The sequence below is a fragment of the Eptesicus fuscus genome, chromosome 12, assembly GCF_027574615.1.
Source record: "Eptesicus fuscus isolate TK198812 chromosome 12, DD_ASM_mEF_20220401, whole genome shotgun sequence".
Taxonomy (NCBI): domain Eukaryota; kingdom Metazoa; phylum Chordata; class Mammalia; order Chiroptera; family Vespertilionidae; genus Eptesicus; species Eptesicus fuscus.
In genome coordinates, this window is record NC_072484.1 from 91,789,111 (window position 1) to 91,805,447 (window position 16,337).

Consider the following 16,337-nt stretch of genomic DNA (forward strand, 5'->3'; position numbering starts at 1 on the left):
GCTGTCCCGGGCCCGGGCACCTTCCCAGGGCTCCAGGCTGCGGAGGGAGCAGGGCTGGTGGAACAGCCTGGCCTAAGGGCTGGAGCGGCCCAGCCCCCTCCCTCGCTGCCTTAAAAACCTTGGGCTAGTCAGTACCCCGCATTCTTTCTTAATGTGTATTTTTTTCTGTTGAAAACTTTCTTTCCTTAATCGTTTGGTGTTTTTTTTTTTAGAGAGGGGAAGTGGGGGGAGAGGGCAAGAGAGAGAAACAACGACCAGTTGCCTCCTATATGCGCCCGACCGGAATCGAACCCACGACCCGGACAGGTGTCCTGACCAAGAACACAGCCCGCCACCTCCCGGTGCACAGGACAGCCTCCACCAGTGAGCCACCACCAGGCTGGTGACCTGCGTCCCAAAGCCTCAGCTCCACAGCAGAGAAACGGAGGGAAGTAAGGTCCCCTCCGCCCGCCTCCCAGGGGCCTGGCAAGGTCCCGTGCAGGAATGGGCTCAGGAGCCGTACGGGGCCACAGAGAGGGGCCCCAGGTGACCAGCCATCAGCTGAGCGGGGTCCTCCCTGGGCAGGGGCCATGCTCAGGACACAGCATGGACCCGAGGCATTAGGTCCCCCGGAGAGGACGGGCCAGGGCCGCACTCAGGGCACAGCCCCTCCCTCCCTGATCGCTCCCTGGTCAGAGGAGTGTCCTGCGGTGGCTCCATCCAGATCCCGGCTCCCAGGTGATTAAACAGACGGTGTGTCTGCTCCCACGGCTCTGGAGGCAGAACTGCCTCGCTCCCCCGGGGCGCAGGGCCAAGACCGGCGAGGCCCCTCCTCCTGCCACTCCCTCCAGCCCGTGGGGCGAGGGGTCCCAGGCTTAGCAAATGCACAGCTTTTCCAAAGAAAGGGCTGCAGTCACACTTGGGTCTGCAGGGAGTCTGGACCAAAGCTGGAGTGTTATCAGACAAGGACCAGCACGGCCAGCCCCCGCTCCAGGCTGACCACTGAAGATCCTGGGGTTTCAGACATATTTTTATTGATTTCAGAGAGCAAGAGGGAGAGAGAGATAGAAACATCAGTGATCAGGATCATGACTGGCCACCTCCTGCACGCCCTCTACTGGGGATCGAGTCCACAACCCAGGCCTGTGCCCTGAACGGGAATCGAACTGTGACCTCCTGTTCATGGGGTGATGCTCAACCCCTGAGCCACGCTGGCCGGGGTAAAGATACTGGTTTTCAAAGGTAGAGACTACACAGAGTTATTCTTCTAATAAAATAATTATTTTAATGAAGTATTTGAAATAATTTCAAACATCTGATCAATAAGATTATACACAAATATGAGAATATGCTGCACTTTACAAAAAATAAAGTTAAGCATTTAAATATACAAAAACAACTTTAGGTATAGATCTCTTCGTAAAGTACTCTTAACATATACATAATTTATAACATGTACACGGTAACTTGTGGAACGGAAGATGGGCCACTTTAAGACTCGCTGGAGCGGTGTGGCCGTGCCAGCCCCACGGGAAGAAGGGAGGAGCCCTACTCAGGGCTTTCCCTGGAATTCTTTGGGTCAGAGGCAGCGCTTCCCACTTCTGTGAAACTTTCTTGGAGTGTATTCTCCTCCTGTGACTAACTACAGCTACCATTTGTCACCAGCCACACGGTGGCATTTAAAACAAAACAGCAAAACAAAGCAGGGTCTGCTTCAGCGAAATCAGCCTCCTCCTGGGCGAGTCTAAGGAACATGCTTCTCAGATGCACGTGGAGCCGAGCCCAAGAGCTTCGAACCCTGCCTGAGTCTAGAACCCCCAACGGAGTCCCGATTAAAACCTTTACATCACCAATTAGGATTTTTTTAATGCAACAAGGTGCTTAAAACTTAGGGCAACTAAAAGAGTTTACAAAACTGTCCTTGAGGTTAAAGCGATCACAGAACAAAGAACTTGGTTTTGGAGACTGCAGTTTGGAAACGTAGCGAACATTCCCTTTGCTCGGGCTGGCTGTTTCCCATCAACAAAACCCGGCCCTGAGCTCTGGGCCCGACCCCCCCATGCCCTGCCCTGCCGCGGGCACAGGCGGCGCTTCCGGCGGATGCTCCTTCCTTTTGCCGCCTCAGTCAGTCCTTCTGGTTCGCTCTGCTCCGCCTTCTCCATGGGAATGAGGTATGTCAGCAGCTACACCTGTCCGATTTCCCCAGAAGCTGGGCCTCGCGTGGCGGCAGCCGCAGCGCGTGGTGCGTGAACAGAGGACAGCACCTCAGGCGCACGGTCCCATCCGTCTCCGTCTGACACGGGACTCGGCGACCAGTGGCCACAGGCCTATCCCTGTGGCTGGTCACCTTCAGCGTCAGGAGGCGGCTAAGCAACGGGCTCCAGCCGAGCCCCGCGGAGACGCCGCAGAGCTGGAGGCGGCCCCTCCCGGCACCCCGCCGGCGGTGTAGGGGAGCTGGGGAGAGCCCGCCGGCGGTGAAGCTGGGGAGAGCCCGCCGTGTGCAGGCAGGGCTCTGCCGCTGGTCCCTGCGTCTGCGTGAACGTCACGACCGGCTCCCAGGAGGAACGCGGAGTCCACCCCAACGTGCACGTAGACATGACGGAAGTTCATGACTGTAAACTAGGCCCCGGGCTGAGCCCCGCAGGGCAGCCCCGGGCCGAGCCTTCGAGCCCCGGCTGGAGGGACAGCAGGCGGGAGGCCGCTCACTTCAGAAGCGCGAGGTAGAGCGCCCGCGAGTGCTTCATGTCCCGCTCCTGCTCCATGCAGAACACCAGGTCCCGCAGGCAGACCCGCGTGGCCCGCGGGCGGGGCAGCTGCCTGCTGCCTGTCAGGCTGCCGGTCCCGGGAGCCAGAAGGTTGTCTTTTAAGCCCTGAACAGAGGAAAGGGAGAAACATGTTAAAATAAGCCTCGGCCACTGGTCAGTGCTGGAGACGACACAGCGATGCCGCGAGGCCCCGCCTGCAGGACGCGCCTGCGTGGGGGCCCGGCTGCCGCTCACCCAGCTCAGGGCCCGCAGCCCCGGCTCCCGGGCCACGCACAGCCTCCTCCCGACTTCTCTGCTCCCGGCTCCACTCCACGCCCTTCTCTGCTGCCGACTGTCCTCTCCGAGGGGCTTGGACACGGCTCTCGGGAATAACGGGGACGGCCAACAGTTCTGAGTGTGGTGATTCCACAAGTGCGAGTGCACGTAAGCCCTGTCAGAGCTCGCACTTGGAATGTGGGCCGTCTTCTGCATGTCATCCATGGACTAAAAGCCTAAGCGACCGTACGGCAGAGCAACCAGAACGACCGGTCGCTATGATGTGCACTGACCACCAGGGGGCAGACACTCAACGCAGGAGCTGCCCCTGGTGGTCAGTGCGCTCCCAGAGGGGGAGCGTCGCTCAGCCAGAAGCCAGGCTCACGGCTGGCAAGTGCAGCGGCGGTGGCAGCAGCCTCTCCCGCCTCTGCGGCAGCGCTAAGGAGCAGCAAGCAGGTGGGTGGTAAGGAGCAAGGGGTCCAAGACTGTGAGAGGGTGCAGGCTGGGCTGAGGGTACCCTGCCCCTCCAGTGCACACATTTTGTGCACCGGGTCTCTAGTCTATATATATATAAAAGGCTAATATGCAAAGTGTCCCCTTGGGAGTTTGACCGGGAGAACGGGAGTTCAATCACTTGCTATGACGTGTGCTGACCACCAAGGGGTGGCATGGAACATTGGGGGCAACCAGAGGCAGTGGGGTGCTGAGGGAGTGAGGGAAAAAGGAGGCAAGGAGATGGGGAGGCCCTGATCGGCCCTTATCGCAAGCCAGGCCTAGGGACCCTACCAGTGCATGAATTTCGTGCACCGGGCCTCTAGTTATAGAAATAAAAGGAAAAGACATAAACCCTTCAGATCCCAGCACTCTGTGTCCCAAACACCTTCTGGTTCCATCACTATTCTTTTTTTTTTTTTTATAGATAACTAATTGTTTTTTAAATATATTTTATTGATTTTTTACAGAGAGGAAGGGAGAGGGATAGAGAGTTAGAAACACCGATGAGAGAGAAACATCGATAAGCTGCCTCCTGCACACCCCCCACTGGGGATGTGCCCACAACCAAGGCACATGCCCCCGACCGGAATCGAACCTGGCTCCCCCTCCCCGCCTCATTTCCCATCACTCCTTTACAGAGCACCTCGACCCCAGCCAAAGGCAGAGATCGGCCAAAGGCCACTCCGGGTCAATCCACTCATCTTCTAAGAACCGTTTCAAGTGGTCTATGCCCCCTCTTCCTGCAGGGAATTCTCACTGTGGCAATTGCCTCACACAGTATATCACAGCATTTGCTGCCATCACCAGCCCATGCCCAGACCACGAGCTCTCTGAGGACAGGGACTATCATCTCTAGGACATCTAGGACTTACTAGAGGACACAGACGAAGGTAGATTAACCTTTTGCACTCAGATGTCGAGTGTGACTCGACACGGTTAGCATTAGAATAAAGGAATCAAGAAAAAAGCAAGCGAGTGCAAAGCGTTAACAGCAACACTTCCTGAATTGGATCTAGTGGTTTAAAACAGAACCAATGTGAGTTCTAACTCCCCTCAAAAGATGAGTGGATAAAGAAGGTGTGATACCTACTAGGTGTACCGGTTAATAATGTCGATTTTTAAAGTTACACATATGTTGATATATATGCGATTGGATATGTATGCTATTTTGTTGTATTGACAACAAGCATCAAAACTTCATATGTCAAATTCGCTGAAGGCGTTAACATCATAGATATTTTTACACTTAAAAATGTCAAATTTCGTGCCAAAAAAAGAGCATTTTCGGGAAGTTTTAATTCATTATTTTGAAGAAAAATGCTGCTGAATACTTTGGGATGGTGAACATGCTCCATCTCAAGATGCTTGTGAATGCTGGTTTAAACGCTTTAAAAGTGATGATTTCGATGTGAAAGACAAAGACGTCCAGGTCAACCGAAAAAGTTTGAAGACCAACAATGACAAGCATTATTGGATGAAGATGCGTGTCAAAATCAAAAACAACTTGCAGAAAGATTCAACATTTTTCAGCAAACAATTTCCAATCGTTTACAAGCAATGGGAAAGATTTTAAAGGAAGGAAAATGGGTGCCACATCAAATAAAAGAAAGACAAATGGAAAACCGAAGTCATCAGTAAAATGTTGCTTCAATGGCACGAAAGAAAGTCTTTTTTGCATCGAATTGTGACTGGCGATGAAAAGTGGATTTATTTTGAGAATCCCAAATGCACAAAATCATGGGTTGATTAGGTCAACCATCAACATCGACTGCAAGGCCAAATCGCTTCAGAAAGAAGACAATGCTCTGCGTTTGGTGGGATCAGGAAGGTGTGATGTATTATGAGCTTCTAAAACCAGGTGAAACGGTTAATACTGATCGCTACCGACAACAAATAATCAATTTGAACCACGCTTTGATCGTACAACCACCAGAATGGGCCAGAAGACATGGCAAAGTAATTTTGCTTCATGATAACGCACCATCACACACTTCAAAACCAGTTAAAGACACGTTAAAAGATCTTGCCTGGGAAGTATTAACCCACCCGCCGTGTTCACCAGACCTTGCTCCTTCAGATTACCACGTGTTCCGATCGATGGCACACGCACTTTCTGAGCAGCACTTCAAAACTACCAAGAAGTGGAAAATGGGGTCTCTGAATGGTTTGCCTCAAAACAAGAAAAGTTCAATTGGGACGGTATCCACAAATTACCTGAAGGATGGGGAAAATGTGTAGCTAGCAATGGCCATTACTTTGAATAAAGCACTTTTGATGTTTCTCTTGAAATTATCGTGTTTTCTTTGATGACAAAATCGGCATTTTTAACCGGCACACCTGGTATTATATACTATGGAATACTATGCAGCCATGAGAAAAGATGAAACACTGCCATTTGGGACAACATGGACCCTGAGAATATCGTGCGAAGCAAAGTAAGTCAGACAGAAAAAGTCAAGAACCTTATGATTTCACTCACATGTGGGATATAAAGCTGAAAGCAACAAAAGGACAGATAAAAAACACACACAAATAACTCAGACACAGACACAGCACGGTGGTTATCAGAGGGGAGTGAGGAGCAGTAAAGGGAAAGGGGGTCAAATATAAGGTGACAGAAGAAGATGTGACTGGGCAGTGGGCACACAGTGCAACACACAGGTGATGTGTCCTAGAATTGTACACTTGAAACCTGTATCCTTTCATTAACCAATGTCACCCTAATACATTTAATAAAAAATGAATGAAACCCAATACACCTGTATTAAGACAGTTTTCTAAATATCAATGTACACATACCACTATTTAAAAAATAAGATTGGAAGAAAAAATAAAAAATACAGAATTCCTAGACAAAGGGTAGTTTTATGAAAAAATCCTCCATTCTCGCGTTCTTTTTTTGCCACACTTCGTTTCAAAAACATCTTGATCGGGTGGGCACCTCCTTTCTCCCCCGAAGACTTACACAGGAGAAGAAGCTGCCCTAACACAGGAAGCAGACTGGTTCTGTTACTATCCTTCTATGACCATCAGTTACCATTGTTCCCTCTCCGTTCCTTTAATGGAGGGGAGGAAAGGCCTTCTTATGCTCTCCAAAATCACCATGGTCAAAACAAGTCAGTTTTTTAAATTTTTAAATCCTCACCAGAGGACATTTTTTCCATTGATTTTTAGAGAGTGGAAGAAACACATAGAGAGAAACATCCATGTGCAAGAAACACATCGATTGGTTGCCTCCCACCCGGACCCTGACACCGAGGTTCATGCCCTTAACCGGAATCAACCAGAGACCCTTCCGTCTGAGAGGTGAAGCTCTAACCTGTGAGCCAACCCGTCCAGAGCAAGTCACCTTAATTTACACATATTCACGGGATGACTGGGGGCATCTATCTAATGGTCAAGTAAAATCTCCATAAAGATACTATTCAGTTTGGGGGCACATGATGTCCCCACCACATTTCTGCACGCCTTAGGTTAAACCTGGAACAAATTCTGGCTTGTCGCTCCTGCAGGCTCTTGGTCATGAGCAATTTGTACAGACACAGGCGACTTCGGCCAGGAGCGGCGTCGGGCACCAGCCGTCCCTCCTCCCTGCTGGCACTGCCACCTGGAGGTGGTGTAACGCAGGGGTCATCTCGACTACTGTGCATGACCACCATGGAGACACTTCATGCGATCCTGCAGAATGGGCCCGCCAGCTCGGATTAAAAAGTGTGCATTGGGAAGAAAGCGAAGCAGGTGTGTCATGGGCAGTGAGTGGCAGTTCTGTTGTGGATTGGAATTACCTGTTTAAAGTTATACAGTACACTAAGCAGAGACCCTTCTCTTAGGCAAAAATTGGTTACATTATGCTAAAGCTGAGTCTCTATATATTTACAAATGTTTTCTACCAAGAGTTTGCCCCCAATCAGTTATTTAGTGTTTTATATGAATTGTGCAATTGAACCGTTAGGTGGACGCACTGTCTGGCAATTCTAGCTCAATGTAAATACCCAGGAACATGTCCTCTGTCCATCTAACGACACATGTGAGCAAGTTTAGCACCACATTTCATGACAGCCCAAGCCAGAAACAACCCAAAGCCCATTAAGAGAAGAACAGATAACGGTGGATAGTCATACAAATGGAAAAGCACACAGCAGCAACACGCTGGGCACCCTGGGAGCATCACAGAAATGTGAGACGGAGGAGGCAGACACGGGAATATACACCGTCTGAGCCCCTTTCTCTGTAGATAAAAACAGGCCTGGCTGCAGGTGAGGACAGAGGCCCGAGGGAGAGGAGGGAGGTTTGCTGGCGATGTTCTCATTGGCGCGTTTGGCTCTGGAAAACCAGAGCCTAGGACTGGGTGCTTTCTGGATCCATGTTACAGACTTCAAATAAAAGAAGCACTTAACCAAACCCTTGGTTAGGCAGGAAATGAAAGGGGGAGTAAAGAGGGAAAAAGAGAAAACAAAGCAAAATTGTTTAGCAGAAAACACGTACAAAGACCTAAAGATCCGGGAAAGGAACAAAGGGGTCGCAGGTCATGGGTGTCACGTGACGAGCCTGCAGGGCCCAGGGCAGAGCCACACGGCAGCTGCGGCTCAGGGTTGAAAGCAGGTCATGCGACGGGATGCGGCAGCGCCCGGGGCGAGGTTCCGAATGAAGCCGCCCGGGGACCCGCCGCCCACAGGAGCGCCTTTCACGCCGCACGGCCCAAGGTGACAGCAGCCCCTCCCCCAACAGTCACCGCCCAGAGCCAGCCTTCCTCGAACCCGGGCACAAACGCATGCCTTTGATTCCCGGGCTTGTGGTTCGGGAGAGTCCGACTGGCATTTTCACGATGACCGGCAGAATCATCAGCCACCTCTCCACTGACCACAGGAAGGGGGCGGGACGGGACGGGACGGGGGGGGGGGGGGGGGCGGGGGGGGGGGGTGTGTGTGTACAGTTAAGTTAAAGCCCTTTCATGGTCAGTTTTCACCCTCTTCCACCCACCGAGTCCTTTCCCAAAGCTCCTCAGCACTGGCTTCCGTCTCCCACTGTCAATGCCAAAGAACACGGACGTAGTAGAGACCAGACTTTGTAAGGAGAAGAGACGGTGCCCATGTGCCATTCATCTCCGAGGCTTCCCAACCGCCGCTCCACAGGAGGATCTGCCTTAGCCTGGGCTCCCCCTCCGGACGAGGAGGGTCGGGGAGGCGGGCCAGTGAAGAGGACACAGGGGCACAGGGGCACCAGGCCGCCCCAGGGCCTGTCTCCAAGGCCACCGTCCGGGCAACTCAGCTCCGTGCGGCCCACGCAGTCCTGGGCTACTGGGCATGGAGCAGCTCTGTCAGGGCCATAAGACAGCAGGAGGCCCGAGAGCGGAGAGCGGTAGCTGTACGCCCCCCTCCCCCCCCCCCCACCACCCCCGCAGGCAGCCTCACAGCACTGAGCGAGGTCTCTGTGCAAAGTGAGGCAGTGACGGGGACTGCGCACAGCGGCCGGAGCTCCGTGAGACCAGGGCCCGGCAGGAGCCTCGCTCTGTAGAGGGGCCCTCACTTCAAGGAACTCCTTCATCAGTCGGTTGGGAAGCAGGCGGCTGACAGACAGAGACGCTCCATCCAGGCCTTTCCTTCCATCCCTCGTTAACCAACTGACCGCTCCTGCCACCCTATTCTCTCAAGTCCTGGCTATGTCCTGCCACTCTCCCCTCGTCCGCCCCACACCCCCCTCGTCCGCCCCACACCCCCCGCCCCACACACACCCTCGTCCACCCCACACCCCCCTTGTCCGCCCCAGTGAAATCTTTAAATGTAGTGGAGCTCTGAATGCCTAAAGCTAAACACTAGACTAACGGGCACGTCACACACGTGGCAGCAGGTGAAGGGCATAGCCCGGGACGGGAGTTTCCCATAAGCTCCTCCAGCCACAGCGAGCAGCTCTCAGCTGGACAGAAGCGACCACGCTTATCCACAGGGTCTCCAGATGCTAATGGCAACCTCTCCCACTGTAGCCCTGAATGGCAGGACCAAGCCAACAGACGCGTTCCTGAATCCTGGCAGTTAACCAGGCACAAGGCGATGCTTAATAGAGAGCAGAAAGCTGCACCACATCTCTCAGACCGCCTGCCCGGTTTCACTCGAAGCCCGTGTTACCTCGGCAGCTCTCAAGGTCAACTCGAGTCTCAGCCTTTCAGGGGAAAGAAAGCAAGAACGAGGCATGGGAGCAGGGGGTGAAATGAAGAAACGGCTTCGAAAGAAAAACCAAACCTCTCTAAGCCTCGGGAGCAGGGTCACCGAACAGCGCCCCGGCTGCTCGCCTGTGTGACAAGAACAGCGACACCTGCGTTCCAAAGGCCGAGCTTCCGCGGAAGGACAGCGCCCAGGAACAGACCGAGCCGAGGAGGACTGCCCTCTGCTGGCCAACAAGCAGGACTTTTAAGCAACAGATTCGCCTTCATTACCTTCATTTTATTCTTTCTATTTCAGAATACTGACAACCCTGCATGCTACTTCGGAGAATCTTGTCACTTCTAAGTCTTTTATAAAAGTAACATGTCAAACTGGACTGATGTGACAAGCAGCCACGGGCTGAGCTCTAACCAGCTGTGTGATTAAGAGAGCAGTAAGATAATACCGGCTGTCCTGTGGTAATGACCCCATCTTTACCCAAAGAACCCTTCTTAAATTCCAGACCTCATTTCCATTTCCTAGTGAGCTCTCCAACGCAATGTACATACAGTCATGTTCCTCCCTCCTTCTCTTCTTTCTTATTTAAAGGTCAGAAACCTCCCTATGACCAGTATGAATAGTACACTGCAATGAGAATATTTCTAAAACAACAAATAATCTGATAATACTGTTTTCCTGCTTAAAACACTCCAACGGCAAAATCTCTACAGGACCAGGTCCAAGCATCCAAGCATGACACACAGCCTCCACGAGCAGCCCAAAGCCCCCGCCGTCTCCGCTCTCATTCCCTCCTCCGCCTCAGACTGACCATGGCACAGCACAGCTCCCTCTCCCGCACGCCTCCTCCAGGCCCTGTCCCATCCCTGGACCACATCACCCGAGTCCTTTAAGATCAACAGGGAGCACCTTTCCCCAGTGCCACACACACACACACACACACACACACACACACACACACCACGTCGAGAGGCGGTGCGGCTCCCGGGTGGTGAGCAGTGCGGTCTCTGACCACCATCACAGGCGTCCAGTGAGGGCCAATACCCTGAACATCCTCACTCGCCAGGAGGCAAGGACTGGTGCCTCTGAATATTTTACAGGGTTTGGCACTTAGTTGGTATCCATCCCATCAATGTTTGTAGCACAATCAGGTGTCGAGTGCCCAGTAATACCACTGAACAAACAGTGAAAATGAGCCATATTGCGGGCTTTAGAGCATGTACATTAAGACCCTCTGTCATCCTTAGCTTTAAGCCAAATAAATTTGGAAGAAAAACACACAAGCCTTTTGATGGCTTGATCCCAAGCATTACTCATCCCTGTAACAACTATCTCATCTCCTCGCTGCCACGAAGCTGCCACCACACATTATATTGGAAATGGAAACATATGGAGATGGATAAATTACAATACGCCAATGAAACGTGCAGAACACCTGAAGACATGGGTAAGATGTACACATTGTCATTATGTAAAAAAGTAGATTAACAGAAATATTACTGTACTATGAATTTTTAAAAAATGTGATAGGATGTGGATAACTTTCTACAATAAACCTATTATTTTTGTGAAAATAAACATTTTAAATATAATAAAAGCCTAATATGCAAATCGACCAAAGGGCAGAATGACCGGTCGCTATGACGTGCACTGACCACCAGGGGGCAGACACTCAACAAAGGAGCTGCCCGAAGCCCACAGGCCAGCCAAGGCGGGTGCCAGCATCACCCCACCCGTCACCCCGCAGAGGGAGCTGATGGGTGGTGGTGGCGAGGAATGGGGCCGGCGAGTGGGCGGCGCCAGACTGGCCAAGGCGGGTGCCAGCGCCCCCTCCCCCCCATCACCCTGCCAGTGGCCCACAGATCGGCCCTGATTGCCGGCCAGGCCTAGGGACCCCACCTATGCATGGATTTTGTGCATCGGGCCTCTAGTTTTAAATATAAAATTTTATGTTACCGAACCAGGGGAGGAATGCTTACACAAATGCTTCAATACAAACAGTCTGAGGAGCCACAAGGCTCATGTGCCAGGAAGAGCCGACAGTGAGGGCCTGCTGGAGACACAGGAAGGAGACCCTGGATGAGGAAGGCCAGGCTTCCCACCGCCTGTCAGGCAGCTGGGCGGAGCCAGGCTTTGGGAAGGGACAGTCCCCGTTTCACATCACATGAGGCCAATGCTGCCTTTCAAACCCAGACGTGTCCTTCCTCTGCGATGGCAGCAGACAGAGCAGCAAGCGGTCTCGTACCCTGGGAAGGCTGGCTCAGCAGGCCCCAAACCACTGGACGCCTAGCAGGCTCACCGGGCTCACCGGGACGGCAGACGCTGTGCTGCGGGGGTTCTCCCCTGGCATGCACGCATCTCACCCCGTGTCCAGATGGCTGCCTCTTGCTCACTAGTTCCAATAGCTTGGTATCGGTACTTGCATTCGCATAATGGCCTGGAGAGGAGAGCTATCCGGGACTGGAAGACTAGCTATGACACAGGCCTGATGGGGAGATGGCAGTGAAGGTACATTGCTGAGCCTGCTAGTCGAAGGCATCGAATTCTGACTGTCTTGACTAGTAAGAAGAGAGGGAAACCATGTGCCAGATCAGTACCTGCTCACCAAGTGCCAGGGGCTGCACTGACTGGCTCTCGCAGCAACCACAGCCGAGCACTCACCAATGGAAGCCAGCACCGGGTTAAGTTTATACAAGCAATCACCGTCCTCTGAGAGCCACCCGCCTTTACTGCCCGACAGGTGAGCTGCAGGGGCTGTGCTGGGAATCACCACTGCAGCATCTTCCCCCCCATGCGGCTCTGCACCCTTTTGGGGGAACAATTCCCACGTGGTGCTTAGGCCGCATTCTAGTGGCGCTACTGGGCTTTCTCCCACTCCGTCAGGGACCCACGGAGAGAACTCCAGTGGTGTTAGTACGTCTATCCCAATTACGCATTCCAGAAACACGGAAGCCCCTCCCGGCACTGCGAGATGGACCTCAGCCCAAACTCCACTGACTGATGGCCAACAGTGGTGCTGGGGTCCCCAGAACCCTCAGGCCCAGGCAGGGTCCCGCAATCCCTCAGAAGTCTAGTCACGTCCCTGCCCGATGCCCAGTCATAGCAGACGGCCGTGCATCTTGGGAAAGGCGAGGAGGAGATGCCGGCAGACACTGTGCGTTATACAGCCGGGTCTTTCCTCAAGAGGCCCTGGCTTTCCCTTCATTCCAGGTCTCCGGGTCCAGGAACTGGCCTAAGTCCACGGACGGGTTGAGGGGCTGTAACTCCGATATCTGCTGACATTGCAGTAGCTACACCTCATTAGTCCTCAGCAATTAAGAGCCACCTGCCTCTGCCACCGACTTCTACCACTCCCGCCGACTTCAGGGTCCTGGTTGGATGGCCGCGATTTCTGTCATTACCAACTTAAAGAACAGCCACCAGAGCCCCTAAGGCCGCCGAGGCTCCCCTCACGAATGTGCATCTCAGCTTGGTGGGACAGAACAGCTGAGGTGCGTGGAGAAACAAGCCGGCAGATTCGATCTTCACAGACAAGCTGGGTTCAGATACACAGGAGAGGATTACATAAGACTGCTATAACGAAGGCACAGAAATAAGAAGCGGAGAGAGTGAGCCTCCGATGACTAGGGACGGAATACAGGGAGAAGTACAAAGTAAGTATTGAGTAGGAGTGAAGTTCAAGGTGATACATACTAGGTTTTATAAAATAGGCAAAGGGAAATGTTCAGAAGCGTTTGGCAGCAAACACGTGCCAGGCAGGGTGAACTACCTGCATGAACTGCTTCCTTCGGCTGGTGCTGCCGGGAAAATAGAGTAGCGAGCATTCCGTCCTACCTCGCTCCCAGGCCCAGCCTCCAGGGGCCTCTTCCTCCTCGGCCCAATGGCAGCCAGGGCGGTGAGGTTCGCGTCCCGCTGCTGGATCTGCGCGAGCTCCAACTGCTGCAGCTGGAAGAGGGAGGAGAAGGCAGCGTTTACACAGTGCGCAGAGGGGGAAGCTGGCCGCGGAGCCCACTTCTGTCTTCGTCACACGTTTACAAAGAGCAGGATGGAAACAGGCAGGAGTGCGTGTGTGTGGCGAGACAGGCAGTCGCAGGGAGACACAGAGAGGTCACTTCAGATTAACAAAGAATAAACCCCAGGTAACTGAGTCATAAGTAAAGCAGAAAACATTTAACTAAAGAAAACTCATTAAGAACCATTTTCTATTTGTTCCACAAATGACAGGATAGCAATCTCTCTTTTAAAATGTGTTTGCTTATATAGAAATTGCAGGAGAGTGTTTTCCAGAGTTGTAAATTATCTTTGGTTGATGCTGGCCTTCTTAATAAAATATGTCGTTTTAGAGTCTGATGCTGTCACATCCTGAGACTTGGGGGGTACAGTAGGTTTTAGCTAATCCGCCCGCAGTACAAATCAACAAGCTGTACTTCAGTCTTCCTGTGCAGAGAAATGGCGTCTGCAGATGGTCACACCAAATAAAGGGTTAAAACTGACTTCTGTCATCGAATTCCTCTCCCATGGAGTCAAGTACAAGAACTGTGAGCTACACTTTGGTTGCCTAAACTCTCACATGATATCTTAGAAAATGTTTTAAAACCCTAGAATTTTCATTTGGTTCTAAGACTATCCCTTGCCTTTTCCACATCCAAATAACACATTATTCTAATCAGTAATGAGCCTTCTTTCCTTGTTTCTTGCACAATAATGCTTTATGGAGAATGGCATCACCTGGAGTTTTATACTATGTTTTCTATAAACAAAAATCCAAAATTCCTCAAGGTGCAAGTTTTCTAATCTATTACTCGCTTTAACCATTCAATACTTATTCTTTTGCCCCGGTTCTACAGGTTGCACTGTGACGCTAGCCTGTCAGCAGGGTATGCCCTGCATCCATTTTTCTTCCTTCTAGTCAGGAACCAAGGAAGGTGGGATGCTCAGACCTGCTAAAAGGGAAGTGAGTTCTTCGTCTTGCCCTGCAGATGCCCTGACTCCCATTCTGATGGAGAAAGAAGACATCCCAGAGGAAGGGGGGTTGCAGTACAGACAGGAGTCAGGACGTCGGAGCTCCGAGGTCAGACAGCTCCCTGACAACTCTGGATGGTGGGGTGAGGAAGGAAAGCATGAGGGCCGGACGGCCATCAAGGGCACAGCACACACTCAGACACGTCTGCAGCTGCATGCCACACAGATGTGCCTGCTTGTGTGAAACTGGAACTTGGCGATTAGGAACCGATTAAAAACCTTTCTCAAACAGAGGGAAACGGAAGAATGTCAATGCTTACGTTTTAGGAAAGGTATCTAGGAAAAAGATTTTTAAGTCAAAATTTAAAATTGTCAGTATTTAAAATATAATGTTACAAGTGAGAGAACGCTTATATTTTTTCAGGCAAAAATGGAAAAAGGGAAGCAGCCCTCAAGTTGAAGCAGGGATCTCCAGACATGTTAGCCCCACAACAACAAGGTTCCCAAGCAGACAGGGAACCTGCGGGGTCCCCAAGGACAGCAAGCAGGGAGCAGCGTCCGTGCACGGGGACGAGCTGGAGGCAAACCCAAAGGCAGCGTTTTCTTACAGCGCCAGAGGAGCTGCCCACCCTGGAAGAAGTCGCCAGAAGGATGGAAACCACTTTGTCAGAAGGGCCGATGTCAGTTTGCCCGCACATCCAGAAGGCGAGAAGAAATGACAGCCGCTAAAGCCGCATGAGAGAAGGGACCACAGGGAGACGATCCAGATCAACTCTCGTCCTCACCAGGCGAAAGCCAACGTGGCCCATGGAATGATGCAGGAGGGGATTCACGGTGTGGCTTCATAGTGATGTGACCGACATCGTTGCTGACACACTTCCTAGCAACAATAAAGCCTCAACTTCTCTAAACAGCTCTTCCGAGTCCTGTGTTCAGAAAATGCAGCCACTAACCTCTTTCCTAGGACCAGCCGGTGGGTAGTGGGAAAGGAAAGCAGAGCAGTTTTGAATCAAGGAGCTCTAAGAAATCTGTGCTAATGTTCACAAATGAACCGAGAAAATGTGTCTCACCACCCCCCCCCCCAAAAAAAATCAGAAACTGAAGCTTTCTGCTTTACACCACTGTGATAACCATGAGCACATCCCAAATGATAACCTGACAAATGACCATAAGAGAACAATTCAACTCCATTTTATTAAGGGAGGGTCAGTGATTTCTGCAACTAAACAAAGTATGGCATCCCTCTGTGCTGGACTCTGAATTAGGCCCTTAGAACATTCAAGGCAGTACGAGCTCCGGGGGTCAGGGGAAGACAAAATGACAATGTTTTACTTTATCCAACATGTGCGGCTAACACAGAGTGGCTCTGTTCTTGGAATGGGGCCAGGGTATCTGATTCTTTTTTAATCAAGTAGATCCAAGATAGAACACTTGCAAAATATTTTGGAAAGAAATTATATTGAATTCATTTAATCTCCTGGAAAAAGAACTAAACGAAGGTGGCAAGGGAGAGGGGACATACAAGCTTGGTACCACCTGCTCTCATTAGGAGAAGTACTGTTTGTTCACATTTACTCTTACAAATTAAAAAAAAAATGCTACCTACCAATTCATCTCTCAGGAAATAATTATACACAATATAAAAAACAAACCAACAAAACCATCCCACACAAACGGCGGGAAAAGTTCAGATGTTTATGAAGGAGGAACAGGCAGGATAAGATCT

The 16,337-nt window shown here is 51.5% G+C and overlaps 1 protein-coding gene across 1 annotated transcript in view; it reads right to left on the bottom strand.

The window, feature by feature from the left end:
• Positions 1-1,244: 1,244 nt before the first annotated feature.
• Positions 1,245-16,337, bottom strand: part of TAF4B (TATA-box binding protein associated factor 4b) — a 54,655-nt gene continuing 39,562 nt past the window's right edge. Inside the window, exons 14-15 of the mRNA XM_054724312.1 lie at positions 13,484-13,594; positions 1,245-2,849 (exon numbers count right to left, since the gene is read on the bottom strand). Coding sequence (XP_054580287.1) covers positions 2,682-2,849; positions 13,484-13,594 — 279 coding nt within the window. The 3' untranslated portion in view covers positions 1,245-2,681. The remainder of the gene's footprint in view (positions 2,850-13,483; positions 13,595-16,337) is intronic.